The sequence below is a fragment of the Hydractinia symbiolongicarpus genome, chromosome 10, assembly GCF_029227915.1.
Source record: "Hydractinia symbiolongicarpus strain clone_291-10 chromosome 10, HSymV2.1, whole genome shotgun sequence".
In the NCBI taxonomy this organism is placed as follows: domain Eukaryota; kingdom Metazoa; phylum Cnidaria; class Hydrozoa; order Anthoathecata; family Hydractiniidae; genus Hydractinia; species Hydractinia symbiolongicarpus.
The window spans coordinates 15,804,637-15,821,261 of NC_079884.1; the positions used below are offsets into that span (position 1 = coordinate 15,804,637).

Genomic DNA, 16,625 nt, shown 5'->3' on the forward strand with positions numbered 1-16,625 from the left:
TCTTGTATACCGTATTAATGCAAAAGATAACAAAGGTTTGCTGTCACCTATAGATAAACTGTGTTTAATGGTGGTGTTGGTGATAGCAGATTGTCTTCATGATTCTTTTAAAAATATATTGTTTTTAATGGCTGGCTACTCTATGTCAGCACGGTGATTGTATACTTTGTATTGAAAGAATTTAAGTATAACTAAGCAAATTTGGGGTAATTTTTGTCAAATTATTTGTTTAAAGTCATTAATTAATTTCAAATGTTAAAACTGTCACATTACAATTAAAATTGTCTTTGTTTTGAAGTAGTTTCACATTTGTTTAAAATTGTGTTTAAAAACTATATGAATTCATTCAACACTGTTGAAATCATTTTAAAACACTTCCAGCCTAATCAAATTATTACATTTCATTTTGCCATTTTCTAATGTAAGGTTGTAATCCAAATTATTTGATATCCTTTATTGCAACTTATTTTAACATTGTCGTAATGTAGAAAGATAAAAATCCAGCGTGATTAGTTCCAAAACTATCAAAAAAGGATTTTAGAAAGCTGAAATTTGGCCAAAAACTATAATGGGTCTTGTTGCTTTCTACACATTTTGGCTAATGTGTGGCACAATATTCAATAATTCATAATTGTAATAAAAAGCTTCAAACCTTAAATTATAATCTCTTTTAATATAAACACTTCAATATACATATGAAATTAACATTGCTCAACTCTTACACTGTGTGTGCCACATAATTAATGTATTCACTTGCAAAAACCATAGTCCAGAAATTCCATTTAGTCCAAACTTCCAATCTCCATTAGCTAAATATTCGTTTACTGCCTTCAGAGGAAAATAAAGACATTTTGTATACATAACAATATCGATAGAACAGAAAAGTTGTTTCGGTGTTTCCTCAGTTATTTATACTTGACTTGCATACCATTGGTGTTGCAATTTTATAAATCATTGTGTTTTTAGTGGTTATATAATTTCTTTTGTGAGCCATGCGAAGGTGATAGAATTTTCTTCAGAACCACGATAATGTGGAACACTGCCTAATAATATTGGTGTGTTTTTTTTCTTTTAGCAACTGAAGCACATGATGATGACGGCTTGCCACACACATTGGAACATTTGATATTTATGGGAAGTGAAGATTATCCATACAAGGTAAATGAAACCTTACTGATTGAATGAAACTAATTATTTATGATATTATTGTACCTGTAATTTAAATAAAATCGTATTTGTATTGTTTTTCACTACGGTCCCCCTTTGACGCAGGATTGTGTTGGTAATATATACATGTTGCTGATATTTTAGGTGTTGTGCAGTTGTAAAGTTGACAAAATTTTTAAAAAGTAAATGCATTTAAATGTCAAAAACCACCATTGCATTATTAACACATTTTCACTTATTTTTATTTTTAAGAATGAACTTGATTTTAGCATATTATTTTGTGTTATAGGGAATGCTTGACTTATTTGCAAATCGGTGTTTAGCGCAGGGAACAAATGCCTGGACAGCAACTGACCATACCTGTTATACGATGACAACCGCTGGAAGTGAAGGCTTCCTTAATCTGCTTCCAATATACTTAGATCACATATTATACCCAACTGTTACTGTAAGTTTGTTTTGCCCCTGTTTGATGTCATATGGAGATCTCTAAAGTGTACTTTTGGCTTATTTGATGGAAAAATATAAGCTTGATTTATTCACACTGAAAACTGGTCTTCAGAACAGGCCAAAGTGAGACAAAATAACAGGAGATTAAAGATAGCCACAGTAACCAGGCAGTTCCAAATGTTTGCTTAGTAAAACCAAGGAAATTTAAAAGGGGTTGCAGTGTTGTTAAATTCCTTTAAATATTAGCATAGATATTTTAATTTATTATTGCAAAGATTTTGGCAGAAAATTCTTTCAGGTATGGCTGCTTTTTGTCTTTTTTTGCAGTCGGTTGATTTTATGTAACATCCCTGGACAGTTTTGGCTAGGTTTGTTCTAGAGTACCGTATTTTCGTATAACCCACAGCTCAGCTTTTTTAGGGACTTATGAACTAGATGCTATCAGATAGCCCGCACCTTCGTATAACTCGCATAAAATTTCAATCAATGTGTTTTACCAACCGCACCTTTGCATAACCCGCATCGTGTTAAGAAAAAAATTCAACGTATTTTTACTTACCTCAATCATTTTATACTCATGTGCGTGTGTTCTGTTTTTTCATGCTGGAGACAAGTGGGGGACGTTTAAACTCGTTAACCTCAAACATGAGAACCAAGTGTCTGAACTAGCGACTCTCTTATTCTTAACTTCCTTGTCTCCGATTGGCGAAATAATAATGAATTAAAATTAATTTGACAAGTCGATCTTCTGCTAATGCCAGCAGTACCAAATCGGACAATGCTGTTTTCTTTTAATTTGTAAACATTAGTTTCAGTCAATCATAACTCTTCCTGCGATTGAACAAACAAACAAATAAAAAAACATTCTATCAGGTTATAAACCTAAAGTAAAATCTCTGGGTTTTTTTATGTATATTTAAGTTTTTTTGGCATAAAAATAAACAACATAATAATTATCACAGATTGTCTGTAACAACGATATGCGGAACATTCTTTTCTAATGTTTATAGAATTTTGTTATCACAGTGTGCAGGATAAAATGAATGGCGGCTATAAGGAGGAGAGCGTGTGTCTAATTAATTGTATTTTATATTTATTTTTCATATTTTTAGTGGCCACCTGTTGCTCGAAGGTAGCGAAGATAAAAGAGAAAATTATTATCTATACTTTAATTTTAACATTTTTCAAAATTTTTAACAGGAATTAATAATTAAGTCCTGGGCACTAGGTTGTAAAATATGTGTCAATTAAACCTAAAAATGATACCTGCTATATTGCTTTATTACTAATAGCAAATCATTTCAATGTGCTCAATGTGATTGCAAAGATATAAATAGATTAGAATTACATTCAACACAAAAGAAAAATGATCTCCAGAATTGTGTTTCAGAGAGAGCTCGTAATATTAACAATGGCAAGCAATAGAAAGTTAAAGAAAGCAATTTCACTGTGTAAAAAAAAAATTAAATCACATAGTTGAAGTAAGATTACGTAGATATAGGATGGCGCATGCAGTTATATTAATGTACACATTTTATCCCGTGGGTACTATTTTCTTCATTAATGTATAAACTTTAAGTTTCACAATAAATGACAGAAAATATAAAACTTATCACATAACCCGCACCACTATATAACCCGCACCAAGGATGGAAGTTGTAAAAATCAACTTATAACCCGCGGGTTATATACCGGAAAATACGGTAGATGAAAAATGATATTTTTTGTCTATACCAAAGAATAATAACAGCACAGACAAAACCAACAAATCAGTAATCAGAGAGGCACAAAAGGAACAGAGCTCTAACACGTATTCTTGATAATTTTTTTAGGAATCCGCATATATAACTGAAGTCCATCATGTAAATGGCGAGGGGGAAGATGCTGGTGTAGTGTACTGTGAAATGCAAGCTCGTGAAAACTCGGGTTATAGTCGTACCTTTCTTGAGTTTCTACGCAGCATGTATCCTGGTCATTGTGGATACAAGGTGATGTGAAAGCAATTTATCAAACTAATAATTATTTTTGAATGATGTTATTTTTTATTTTTTTGATAGTTATGTTGCAGTTCAGTAGTCTACAAAAAAAAATGATAATAAAACAGCTTAATTATATATGGTTTAGAGTGAAACTGGTGGAATAATGAAAAACTTGCGTGAAAGTTGCTCTCACAAGAAGGTAACTTTTTGTATCATTATTATTTTTTTGGGAAAATAACTTGTATAAAGATTAAAAGTGTCTACATTGTGTAAAATTTATTATCTTAGGCTCCACATTTTTAGAAGTACATTTAGATTTATTGCTTATTTCTTATGAAATACAAAACCTGCATCACATCTTATGTATAAAGAGAGCTTTGATTTTGATGTATAGTAAAAAAAATTGTAGGATCTGTTATCTCTTTCAGGTTTCTGACTACCATTCTGAATTTTATCGCCCTGAGAACCTTTGTTTAATAATCACTGGGAATGTGAATGCTGAAGATGTATTCCGTGTTGTACAACCATTTGAGGAAAAAATCGAAAGCAAAGTAGGTTAATTGTACCATGCTTTCCATTTCTAACCTATCATGTAGTCAGGGCTCGTAGTTCCTCCCCTCCAAATTTATTTTTCTATTAATAATTATTTATTACTGAGACAAAGTTCCTACCTGCACATAGAAAATACCTTAAAAATTTAAAAATACTACCTTGAACTGCCGTTCTTTTAGCTCCCAGTGTTTAACCTAAAATTTGAATAGACATTCCTCTCTTTTGAACGCCTATCTATCTTTGCTAAGCACCTGGAAGGAGAATGATGAAATAATGTTTATCGTTACCTGCTGACGACTGTTGCTTCAAATAAATGGTTTCTAAGGTGAAATAACAAGACTTATTTGTTAAGCTAATAAGTTCATTTAAAGGTTTCTTGTTTAAATTATGGTTTCCACAATTTGTGCAAACTCTATGTAATTTAAAGCTGCACTAAATTTCCAACTAAATGATATAGTTAGGGGTTGCCTTTATTCAGAATTGTATTATAGTTTGCACAATTTAAGGCTCAAAAAAAAAAAAGATAATATGCAAACATATGTAGCATGCTGATGTCAGAATCTTGCAATAAAACAATAGACATAGTCACTTGGCAGCATATTGACAAACACGAGAGAGAACAGTGAGAATAAAATCAGTCACAGAACTTTATTTAATGAGCAATCATACAGAAAACAGGGGTGCATCATATTATGTCATATAACTTCGCATAAGGAATATACTTAATGATAAACGTGGTTTCATGAATAAATTTCCGGTTCTAAAGTTTAAAAATATTTTGTGAGGTAGCTTCCAGCTATGTTTAGCAACTTTTAAGTTAACTTAGAAAGTTACCTGTTGATACAGAAGGTGATGCTGAATTTAAATATAACTTATGAGTGAACAAACGGTTTTATTGTTACAGTTTTTATTTTCCTGTAAATAGATCCACCCTTCCTTGTTCGTTCATCGGTGTCTGCCATTTTGATTTTTCTTGAGGGGAATTGTTTTTTGTCATAAGTAACATGCATTGATTAATAAAAAAAGTTATAAACATTCCTTAGAAAAAATAACTGTGTCATCTTTGCTTTGCCCTTATATAATCGCATATTATCTTTAACCAGTATTTTTATTTTATTTAACAGGGCAGACTTCCTCCACATGTTAGACCATGGATGAACGAAGTACCTCCCCTAGGTAATGCTGAAGAAAAGAAACATATCATATTTGCCACTGAAGATGAAACAACTGGCATGGTTTTAGTGGGATGGAGAGGCCCAAATGTTTTGGTTTGTACTTCTGCCCTATTTAAACATTACACGTACACGTACAAAAAGTATCATCAAGGCCTAAAAAGAAATGTAATTGAAACTTAATAAAGTGAATTGCTAATGAATTGTTCCTAACTCTATTCGTTTCTAATTGGCTTTTTATTATATAGCAAAGTGAGCAAATAGAAGGATGACCTAAAAAAAGTCATTAACAAAAATAAAAGTTACTAGATGGTATAGTTTGAGTATTACATAAAAACGAGCAGTTTTGCTCAATGCCGTGCCTGTGAATACTATGTTTATGCATTTGTATTTTGTTTTTAGTAAATAAACTTGATTGTGGATAAACTCTGGAATTGTTGTGCAACTCTTGTAGGGAAAAATTCTCTACACTGTGTGTTGTGCAGCAAATCTGTTTTTAATGAAGTTGTTATAGTGACTTGTGCAACATTTTCTTAACACTTTTTATGTGTTTAAAAACTAAGTTTATACTGTGTTATTTATTTTAGGATCACTATGATGTTACTGCAGTGAAGATTTTGCTGAGCTATCTCACTGATACATCTGTAGCACCATTACAAAAAGAGCTGGTTGAAATCGAAGAACCATTATGTGGAGATGTTAGTAGATTCATATTAAAACCATGAAATTTAAGCTAACTCAGTTCCATCTTTCGTTGAAACAATTGACGCAGCACACGATCTTAATTTTAATCGAATATCGTTTTTCCTCTAAATAGTTCTAACAATCTAAAAATTTGATTTTAACTGATAGATATTTTTTTTAAATATTGTTGTACTCGCTAAAATATTACTATTTTTGATCCCAATTACGTCATTATATTGTTCTCCGTGCTTCGACCACCTTTAACTGCAATATTTTACATGTGTAACAAGTTAAATGGCAAAAGCATCAATATTTCTGGAAAAACGGATTGTTATGTCTTTATTGTCAAGAAATAAAACTTTCTTGCAGATATGACGTCATTTTTGATCCAAATGACATCACCAAAATTACCTTTTTTAATAAAATTAATTTTGTGATATTCAGTTCACAAGAAGGCCCTAGCATCAATAACACGTGAGAAATTATAGTATATTGAAAGATAGGAAAATGGCCTATTTTAAGTATGCGTGAGGTCATTTGTAATCCCTGACGTCACTAACCTAAATCATTTAAACTAAAGTAGATTTATGGTCTGTGGGCACCTTGTCCCTCCTTTTCAGGGTTTTACAGGCCAAAGAAGCACAGGGTTAATATTTCTGTACAAAAGAAACACATGGTAGACATAACTAAACCAAGTCTGTCATCCATTATTCAATTTTATATCTTGTAAAGGTATGGAAAAAGAAGATTGAAATAATTAACCTGAAAATTATTGAGTATGGTGTTAATGCAACTTTCTTAATTAACTTTTGGCATTCGCAGCATCAGCAATTGTTGATGCAAATGCCAACACTTTAACAAAAATGACGTTAAATAAATTGAACCAAAAAGCCCTTGCTTACTCTAACTTTCTTAGAAGGTTAAATACTGCCACAATTGAAAGTGAGTTCAACTATCAACTTTCCTGCGCTTGACCATGCCCCTCTTATTTCTGGTGATTTTTTTGCCCATTTTATGCTAAAAATTTAGTGCCATAAAGTTCTTGTAATTAATAATCAATTTACCAGTAATAAATGTATTTTAGATTTGTGGACAATTATTTGAAAACAAAGAAACCGCTTTGTGTCTGTTTGCTGATAATGTGCTGAAAGAAAATCTATTTGAAATTAAAGATAGGTACTTCTTTTCCTTGTATACACCAAAATTGTTTTGTTGTCCTATGCATTATTTCGTTTTTTAGATTAATGTAGTGCTTGTTTTTACTTTTAAGGTTCAGTTAGAAAAATATGTAATTTTGTTCTCTTTGTTTGTCAGGATACTTGACGTTTTGAACAATATTTCGATGCGAAATGTTGCGTTAGACATGGATCGCTTAAACACTTTAATACACCGAGCAATTTTAGAGGAGATGAATGAAGTAAGTCCAAATTATGTTGTGGAAATATATTTGCGTCATTGTTGTTCTTTTTATCATTTCGTATTATTTTCTTTCAATTCATTGTTTGCATTTAGCTTGAAGATTCGCCTCACGACGCGTTAGCTTCACTTACAATTGTTGATTTTCTTTACTCTGCTAATAAAACTGACCTGCAAGACTGTGTTGGTAAAATTAAGCATTTGGAAAAATTAAAGACGGAGAAAGATGAGTTTTGGTTGAAGCTATTAAAGCAGTATATTATCTCTCAAAAATTGGTGGTTATTATTGGTGATCCCAGTGAAGATTTTATGAAAAAAATGGGAGAGGAGGAAAAACAGAGAGTTGAAAAACAAGCAGCTTGTCTTGGAGAGAAGGGATTAAAAGAAAAGAGCTTGTGTTTAGAAAATGCTTTATCTCAAAATAATGTAAGTTTGTTCCTCCTGCTGCTTTGTATATGAAGTTAAAATCCATAAAAAATATGGCCTACTTAATATAATTGAGTAAATTTTACAAGGATAGAGTGAAGTTAAAAATTTGATACAAATTAAGTTTTTAGCACCTAAACTTTATTTTTTTAGCAAAAATTAATGACCATCTTCTTTTCAGGATAGTTTTTATTTCTTACTTAGCTTTTACTTGATTTTTTTGGGCTAAGTTATTATTTACCCTGAGCCTATACTAATTTTTTTATAAGGACACTACAGTACAATATTGACCGATGTCCAAAGCATTGACTGGGCATGCGAGGGCAATGTATTTAGGAAAGTCAATAATGTCTCTATTTAATAAATCCAAAATCAAGAGATTTGGATATTCCAACACAATTCATCCATCTATCCAGCCAGTTTATTCATATCAAAATGTAAATTTAAATATTCGTAATGTGAAACTAAATAAAATAACACAACCAACATGGTTAGTGTAGTTGTTTTTTGACATGTGTTATTTTCATTTCACTTCACTTTTGTTCACCTTTAAAGTTGCCATATTTAAATTTGAGAATAAATGTCTCTACAACGTTTCTGCGGGCTTTACTAGTTGATTGTCAGTGGGTTGCACAATATCCAACGCCTTATAACAAATCTGACTGCTTAACTGTTCGATATTATTATCACTGGTAATAATGTCTGAAAATAATACCATCAGTTCCAATATACAAAGTAAGTTGTAAGGTAAGGTAGCATTTGTCGGACAGGGTGAATTTGTTGCTTCCATTTTTAATGAGTAATGCAGATTTTTACAGGTTAATATCCTGTTTGAAATATTTTTCAAAATTTAACTGAATTCTGTTCCGGATGATTTTCTACCAGGTGCAATTTATGTGTAATTTAAAACCGTTAACACAAGATGGTTAAAAAAATATTTTAAAGTAGTGATTGTTTCCTCTTTTTCAATAAAAATATAAAATTTTTGTTAGGCCAGTGTTAATTAAAATCTGTTGAAGCAGATTGAAATGAGCAAAGTATTATCTTGAGAACGAAAAAAATATTTACAGAACTTCCTTCGGCTGCATCCCGAAGTGAGATTAATTAACTTACTTCGGGATGCAGCTTCGTCTACTTTTTCTTAGTCGGTTAATTCTTTTGTTTGAGAATTTATCCCCAATGTCGCCGCCCCCTACTAATTTCTTGGGATAACCCCTGCCTAAATAAACGCCCCTTCTCCCAAAAAGAGCGCTAACAGGGACGTTTATTCGGAACTAGCATGAAAATATGAAAAGATATATTTGACTGAGAACATATTTATTAAGAACTCACAGTACTTTCTAGTTGTCGCTTAATACTTTCTTATTTGGTTAATGTCAGTTCAAAGTGGGTGTGTCGAAATCAAAAAAATGAAACTTACTAATTCTCTGAATTAACCTTCCCAGGGTCTAAGCTGAAATTTTTGAACAGCGCCCTGGTGGATATAAGATCTAATTAAATAAATGAATGCAAATTCATAATTGATTTTTTTAGTAGAGTAATTTTGCTGAAACGTATTGCGTACGAGTGTACGCGTGATTTTTGGTGTAACGACTTGAATTTTAGATTGAAGCTCCAAAGAATCTCTTCAAGAATTTGTCTGTACCATCAACTGACAGCATAACGCTTCATCAGATATCTTGCGCTTCTAATGTGTTGAAGAATGATGATTTTGAACATGTGAAGAAATTTCAGCTAGATGAATTTCCTTGCCCATTTTACGTGTACCATGTAAAATCACTGTTTACACAGGTATGTTCTTGCAGGTTTTAAGTGAAATTTAAATAGGCCGAGAAATGGAGTTTCAAATAAAAATATAATTTGTTTTTTGCTCAATATTTTTGTTGTGTTGATAAAAAACTAGTATATGGCAAGTCATCATTCCGTTTTGACGCGCTAAATAAAACTCTTTCTGTTTTTATTTCACTGCTAATGATAATCAATCGAATTGTGCTTTATATTTATTTAGCTCTACATGATTATTGATACAGCTTCCTTATCTAAAGATTCACGAATGTACTTGCCTCTGTATTCAGAAATAATACTGGAATCACCCATTTTAAAAGAAGGGAGTATGTGAACGTTTAAAAATTGAATCTCTTGTATTAATACTCGTGTTCTCTATTCAAAATACCTGCGCGCATCTTTGGCGAGCACGTGGATTTTGTACCACAGATTAACAACTAGTATTATTCTTGCCGCATGAATATGTGTGTAATTGTTTTGTTTTTTCACCTTACCGCTACCTCTACCAAATTTCTTAAAAGTGTCGAGAAAAAAAGCAATTTGTTACCGCAATCACAAAAATACTTTCAAACTATATAACACCTTTTCTAGTACAAGTACCACCCTTCTTCCAATTTCTTATTTATTTGTAGATTGTGATTGATAAAGAAGGTGTAATGTATTTGTTAACCTTTTCTTGTCTTCGTAGAACTGATACCATACGAAGATGTTGTAAAGCAACTAGCTGCTGATACCTTGTCTGCGAGTACAAGTATCGGTGTGGAGGGACGTCGATTCACTCCAGGCCCTTTTGCCAGTCTTCTTGTAATTTCATTTAAGGTAATAAATTTATGTATCATAGCTTTCCTAAAAAATTTGAATTGGGATTTCAGAGTCAAAAAATCCAAGTACAGCACTCATCTAAACAGAAGGAGCAAAAAGCATTTCGTATATCAACCGACTGGTAGTCTTTTTGGTAAAGAGTTTGCGTCCAGTGCGAAAGTTTTTTTTTCAAACACAGGCTCGGTCATGTCAGAAACTATAAAATTGTAAATCGTTCGTTTCTGCGTAGCGTTTAGCATGAGAATAGGGTTGATATATTAAGCGGTTGTCTAGTTGAGCATGTTTTGTATCTGATGAATTATTTTTGTCCTTTTTTTAGGTTGAAAACGAAAAATATGAAAAAGCAGTGGAATGGTTGAAAGATATATTGTTTGGTGTAAAATTTTCTCCAGATCGACTTAAAGTTACCGCCAACAAAATAATTAACGATGTTGCGAGGTTTGTGAAGAAAATATTTTTCTCAGTTATTTATTGAAGATAAAAAGTGTTGAGATTTATACAAAATATGTGTGGGATATCTTTAGTGTTGCAATCGTATAGCGAAAGTATTACTGCTATAAATTATTGATTAAACGCCCACTTTCAAATAAATACTCATTTTCAAATAAACGCCCAGGATAATATTTTAACCACGCCAATAAACACCTATGCTTGAATAAACGCCTAAGGTATACTGTGAAAAATAAATAAACGCCCATTGGAGTGTTTTCTAATGGTTAATCTAAAATTGAGGACATGACGATTAGCTAGTAACTTTTATTTGTTATTACGGATGATATTTTACACTCTTGTACTTCTATTTACTACCGCTCTTAATTTTGTTCTGCTGTACCTCACCTTTTTTATAATATGTTGATGTCATTATGTTGATGAAAAGACATATCAGAGCAACCCTTGAAATGCATCTTCTAAAATAAACGCCCCCTCTGAATAATACCTCTGCCTCAATAAACGCCCAGAGTAATGTTAGAATTATTTTAGTCAACACCCACGATGTCTACTCGATCATTTATTGTACACACACTTGTGGTTACATGACTTAAAGTTTAATATAAACTCTATATTTTTAGTCACAAAAGGGACGGGAAAAAAGCAACGGCAGTTCTTTTGCATGATATTAATTTCACAGAAGGTAAAGTACTTATAGATTTTCTTGTTATCTTTCAACATTGAATTATTTTCAATTGCAATATCTTAGTAAGTTTAGCGTTCGCCTTTACTTTATTGTCAGAAAATTTCGCAGTTTCGCACTTTGTAAGCCGCGAAATATGAAAAACAACCCGTCCTCTACAGCAGTTGAGACGAAATATCACTAGGGAAGCATCTTTTAAAAGAAATTCCCCACATGTGAGTATCACAAGTAATTACAAAACAAAATTCTGTAAATGAATATTTATGTATAAAATATTTTAATTGATGACGCAACAAAAAATTCGCTAATTATTATTATTATTATCTACATAAAGTTTTAGACATTTACTAAAGCGGTTCACTACTTGTGTTTTTCCAAGCTCTTCGCTACTTTCTTCGTAGCAGAATCTTTTTGAGAAACTCCGATTAAATCCCGAATATCCTGGAGAGCGTACACATCTGTTAAAATTCTTTTCACTCTTGTGACACTGGTTTGGATAGCGCGTATCTCTTCATATAATTGCGTGCGGACAACTTGAGACAAGGAGGACGATGACGAGGAAGCTCTTTTACGTCCAATTTTTAAGAAGGCCTCACTGGTGTTGCTCCATGAAAGAATAAAGATAATTGCGAGTGCAACAGCCATTTTATCTAAAATGAGAAAGAGCGCTGTTAAACTCTGAGTGAAACATAATGTACAACTCGTTTAGAAAAAAAATTGTGTTTATTTGTTAAAACAAAACATGCTACTGTTAAACAAGTGGCTTCAAGCTGAACTTATTAGATTTGTGTGGCAGCGAGAGAACATTTTTGTTCTCACACCGCTGTAATTGCTGATTTGTAGCGTGTTGTCTTCGGGATTCTTAGGTTGCCTTTTAATAGCCAATTAGTACCTAAGTACAGAATGCAAAATATGTGTTATCGTCATTGTCCTGTGCTGACTTTACTTATCCCAGTCTTTCTATACGAAAATATTTTATATATGAATTCCTGCAAAACTTTTAACTGACATTACATGTTGCCATAATTTGTAGATAAATTTTAGTATAGTAACAGCGTTACAAAAAATGAATAGAATTAAAAAGACTTTTTAATTTTATAATGTGCAACAAATGCTGAATTTTTGTTTGGTGATCTTCCCTAGACTAGATTTTTCTATTTGGTTGGCTATTGTGTTTTGAATGCTTAGCAGGCTTATTTTCACAAAACAATTATGATCGAGTTAATCGATGTCGGCTAACGTAGTATGTAACATAATATACTTTATTCACGCCACAAACACTACATACCCACTTGGCTTGTTTGTTTTAAACCAAATTTAAAGAAAGTTGAAGACCAGTCTTTCTTTTTTTTATAAGTCTTATTTTAAAAAAAAAAAGTTTTCTTAAGAGAAAGTTATTCAAAAGAGGTTCTATTTGTGTAAAGTAGGGCTTTAATTCTTGGCTAGGATTATAAGCAAAGTTGTAATTGAATGAAGGCCTTTTACTTACCACATCTCGATGCCATTTTCATTCGACTTGCTACCACAGTAGGTCGTCAATTTGTTTTTGTTGAATAATACTCTCTTAAAAAAAATTCTGGTATTTATATTTATTATTTTGTGTATAAATTTAATAGATAAAGGTGTTTTTAATTTTCACTCGGAGCCGTACGCGTTTATCTCGTATTTCCTAGTTTCTCTGAATATAATTTGATGTTTTTTTCGCAATTTCATTAGTACAGTTCAATCGAATTTTAATAGGATCGTATCACCTGTCTATAGAAAACACGTCTATGACAGGGGACGGCTTTTTTTCTTTTTTGTATTCTTTTTCCTTCCTTTTATGAACATTGTTATTAATATTTCTACTTTTTCTTTCATCTCATTCAATTTGTGTTTCTTTTTCTTCTTCACGCGCCATCCAATACATGCAATATTTTTTCCGGCATTTTACTAGTAGCAATCTTCGTCTTTTTATATTAGTAAGATTTAGCCTTAGTGAATGTTGCCAGCAAGATCTTTGTTTCTTAGATTGTAAAGTTTTAAACCGATTGTTATTCCTACATTTTTAAGATTACTTTTGGTCTTGAGGCTGGCTTTTTTTATAATTTCGTTCATTTTGCGGACTGAACTGATCAAATTTCTCTTTTTTCAAAAGAGTGATAGCTTGCAATGTGTGTAACAAGAAAAGGTTTTCACGAGTAAATATTGCTAGTTTTAAAAGCACTTGTCGGCTCTTTTCTGCATTATTAAAAGCCCACGATTTTACGAAGAGTGTAAATTTTATCGGCGTAAAATTTCTCTAAATTTTTTCTAGGTTTGTCTTTTAATTATTTAGATTTTTTGTGGCGAGTTTTACCGCGGATGGGTAATTTAGAGATTGACATTAGTCCGTAAATCTTGATGAATAAGTTTAAGAAAAATCGACACTTATTATATGCGATAAAGTCAAGAAAACGGGTTCTGCTAAATCATCTTTAGGACTAATATTCGTTTATTTCATTTGCAGAAATATAATTTCACAGATGACAGATATTTTAAATTTCGCAACCGAATTTTGCAAAATGTCGCAAACGGCCCATCTTGAAATTATTAGCGGGAATTTAATATTGCAGAGAGTAGCAAAATTCAGGAAATTTAGTTTCCAGTACTCTCTCACTATTCACAAGGTTTTCCTTTTGTATTATTTTTTTGTGAATTTCTTGCAGTATACAATACGTAGCATAATGGTTGATGTTACACATTTGTATGGATAAACTTTTGTATTATTTTTTCTTTGTTTTATATAGGTAGTAATTTTTACATTAGCAACATGATCAGACAGAACGTGTTCTTGGCGCAATTGGTAAAGGATTTAGATAGCTGTCCAGATAAGGTATTTATTGTCATACATCTCACATGGTTTTGCTAACTTTTCTTCTAAACGTGCTTTTCAAAGTACTGAGTTTCGATTTAATTTTTTAGGTGATAGCAGATATGAACTTATTACGCAAAGAATTGTTGTGTTGTGAAAAAATGCGTTGTTATGTTGCGGCGAACTTAAGCAATTTACCTCAAGATGCACATTCTGTTTGGATAGAGGTGCTGTTCAAACAAATGGATGCAGTAAAATCTTTAGATAGGTAAGATGAAATGGAGAGATAAAAACCCATTGCAACTGCTTATTGATAAGACGAGAGAGTCAGAAATTATTGTAATTTTCAATACATTAACGGGTTTTTCAGTTTTTGATTTTCATTGGTTACTTATAAAAGAAGACAGTGCAGGTATAATTTTTCTATATATGGTAAATGAACCAGGATTTGCTTGTCTGTTATAGAACTAAGCCAGTACCTCGAGATGGACATTACCTTAGCAACAAGCGGCTTCATAAAATTGTTGGCGTTGGTTCTGTCGAGTCTGCGTTTTTAATGCAGACATGTCAAGGTATCGACACATACGAACACCCGGATTACCCTGCGATGTTAGTTTTTATTCAGTATTTATGCGCCTTGGAGGTAAGGCTGTTTACTTGATTTCAAATTTTTCTTAATTGTATCAATTTTGTATGATGAGAACACACGTTTGTGCATAGTAAATCGCCAAGTAATGTTTTAAGTTAATATCCTGTATTTTAGGGGCCCTTATGGCGACAGATTCGTGGTAGCGGTTTGTCTTATAACTACCGTGTCAACGTGTCACCAAATACCGGAAAAATATATTTTGTCTTGGCGAAATCAACTCACATTTTTGAAGCTTACAAGAAAGCTAAAGAAATAATGGTATGATATTTTTGGTATGTTTTTTTTTGCAATTTCGAAAGAATAAAATTAATGTCAGAAAAAAAGGGAAGATGCAAATAGCTTTCAAGCGTTTTTTTTGTTGGGTTAATCTTGACTGTCTCATTCTTGCCGACACTTTAATTGTAAGGGTTTTTGCGTACTTAACGAACTAAATCTTCTCCTTTTGTTATTTCCAACGTAAAAAAAATAATACATAATATCTTGTATGATCTAGTTCCTCTTAACTAAAATTTACTTTATAATTGCAAACGTTGTGTAAAAATTCCTTATGCTTCAGTTAATCTCATTAGCGACCGAATTCTGTTGTTTTCATATAAACAATATTCTATCGCGCCTAATCAAAAAAAAATATTAATTTGAAACATTGCTATTATACTCTTCTCTGTATTGACTACCTGCTTCAACGATGTTTTTCTGTATACAGCAGTTTAAATTTAATAATATTATTTGTAAATCAGCCGATAAATGTGCTAATTTTCGCGATGAATTTCGCGAAAATCAGCACGTGCTTGTTACCCAGTGACATCGGTAATTTTATTGCATTACTACAGATTACATCATTCTAGTAGAAGTACTTAGTAGAAACATTACTCGTTACTGAATAAAATGTTTTGTTGTATCGTTGTAGGAAGATTTTATATCAGGAAAAACAGCTTTCGAGCACGATCAAGTTGAAGCAGCCATTAGTGGAGCTATATTTCAGGAAATAGAAGCTGAGAACACGATTTCTGACGCTATTACACAGGTAATTGAGGAGGTTTTTACAGAATCGCAATGTTCCAAAAATTACTTTAGTTCTAAGAATTTAACGAGGTGAGTTGATGATGTAAATGTATCAGCAAAATTTTGACATTATTTCGCTAGGTTTTTATTAAAATTATCAAAATGCATTTTGTATATATTGTCAAAATGTAAACACACACGATCAGAAAACTTTGCAATCGAACCAGTTTAAGTTTATGTGAATGTGTGTTGGGAAATACTTTTTTACTTCGTTGATTTTTGTTTCATTGAAATTCAAATGTCACAGAATTTCAACAACAAATAACAGAAGTGAGTACACACTTTTTTTCGCAAATATTCCGTAAAGTGCGCCCATATTATGTTGGACTTTTTGAATTATTTTATTTACTGTTGCAGTTGTTACGATCTGAGCCAAAGGTCATTTGTAATTCCTCTAGAAGGTAGTTTGTTCAGTAAATCTGCAAAATCAAGAAGCTTTTCGGTTACTGTATTGTGTGCAGCATATCTATAAAAACTTGTCATGTTGACTTTCATC

At 32.0% G+C, this 16,625-nt stretch overlaps 2 protein-coding genes across 2 annotated transcripts in view; one reads left to right on the forward strand and one right to left on the reverse strand.

Moving 5' to 3' along the window:
* The window catches only part of LOC130612935 (uncharacterized protein C05D11.1-like), a 33,948-nt gene that overhangs the window by 13,547 nt on the left and 3,776 nt on the right, over positions 1–16,625 (forward strand). Inside the window, exons 3-22 of the mRNA XM_057434263.1 lie at positions 1,076–1,158; positions 1,457–1,615; positions 3,450–3,605; positions 3,742–3,795; positions 4,025–4,147; positions 5,273–5,416; positions 5,908–6,018; positions 7,089–7,180; positions 7,319–7,421; positions 7,517–7,846; positions 9,452–9,637; positions 9,855–9,957; positions 10,320–10,450; positions 10,773–10,891; positions 11,524–11,585; positions 14,354–14,439; positions 14,529–14,686; positions 14,884–15,061; positions 15,182–15,325; positions 15,975–16,091. Coding sequence (XP_057290246.1) covers positions 1,076–1,158; positions 1,457–1,615; positions 3,450–3,605; positions 3,742–3,795; positions 4,025–4,147; positions 5,273–5,416; positions 5,908–6,018; positions 7,089–7,180; positions 7,319–7,421; positions 7,517–7,846; positions 9,452–9,637; positions 9,855–9,957; positions 10,320–10,450; positions 10,773–10,891; positions 11,524–11,585; positions 14,354–14,439; positions 14,529–14,686; positions 14,884–15,061; positions 15,182–15,325; positions 15,975–16,091 — 2,639 coding nt within the window. The remainder of the gene's footprint in view (positions 1–1,075; positions 1,159–1,456; positions 1,616–3,449; positions 3,606–3,741; positions 3,796–4,024; positions 4,148–5,272; positions 5,417–5,907; positions 6,019–7,088; positions 7,181–7,318; positions 7,422–7,516; positions 7,847–9,451; positions 9,638–9,854; positions 9,958–10,319; positions 10,451–10,772; positions 10,892–11,523; positions 11,586–14,353; positions 14,440–14,528; positions 14,687–14,883; positions 15,062–15,181; positions 15,326–15,974; positions 16,092–16,625) is intronic.
* Positions 11,831–13,236, reverse strand: LOC130612940 (uncharacterized). The gene is made up of 2 exons (XM_057434274.1): positions 13,075–13,236; positions 11,831–12,235 (listed from the first exon to the last, which is right to left on the reverse strand). The coding sequence occupies exons 1-2, from the start codon at positions 13,094–13,096 to the stop codon at positions 11,946–11,948; spliced, it is 312 nt and encodes a 103-aa protein (XP_057290257.1). The 5' UTR covers positions 13,097–13,236; the 3' UTR covers positions 11,831–11,945.

Excerpts from the sequence above, each read along its gene's own strand:
- LOC130612940 (XM_057434274.1), bottom strand. The coding sequence starts at position 13,096 with ATGAAAATGGCATCGAGATGTG. Across the intron at positions 12,236-13,074 it reads GAAAATGGCATCGAGATGTG|ATAAAATGGCTGTTGCACTC; the intron begins GTAAGTAAAAGG and ends TTCTCATTTTAG.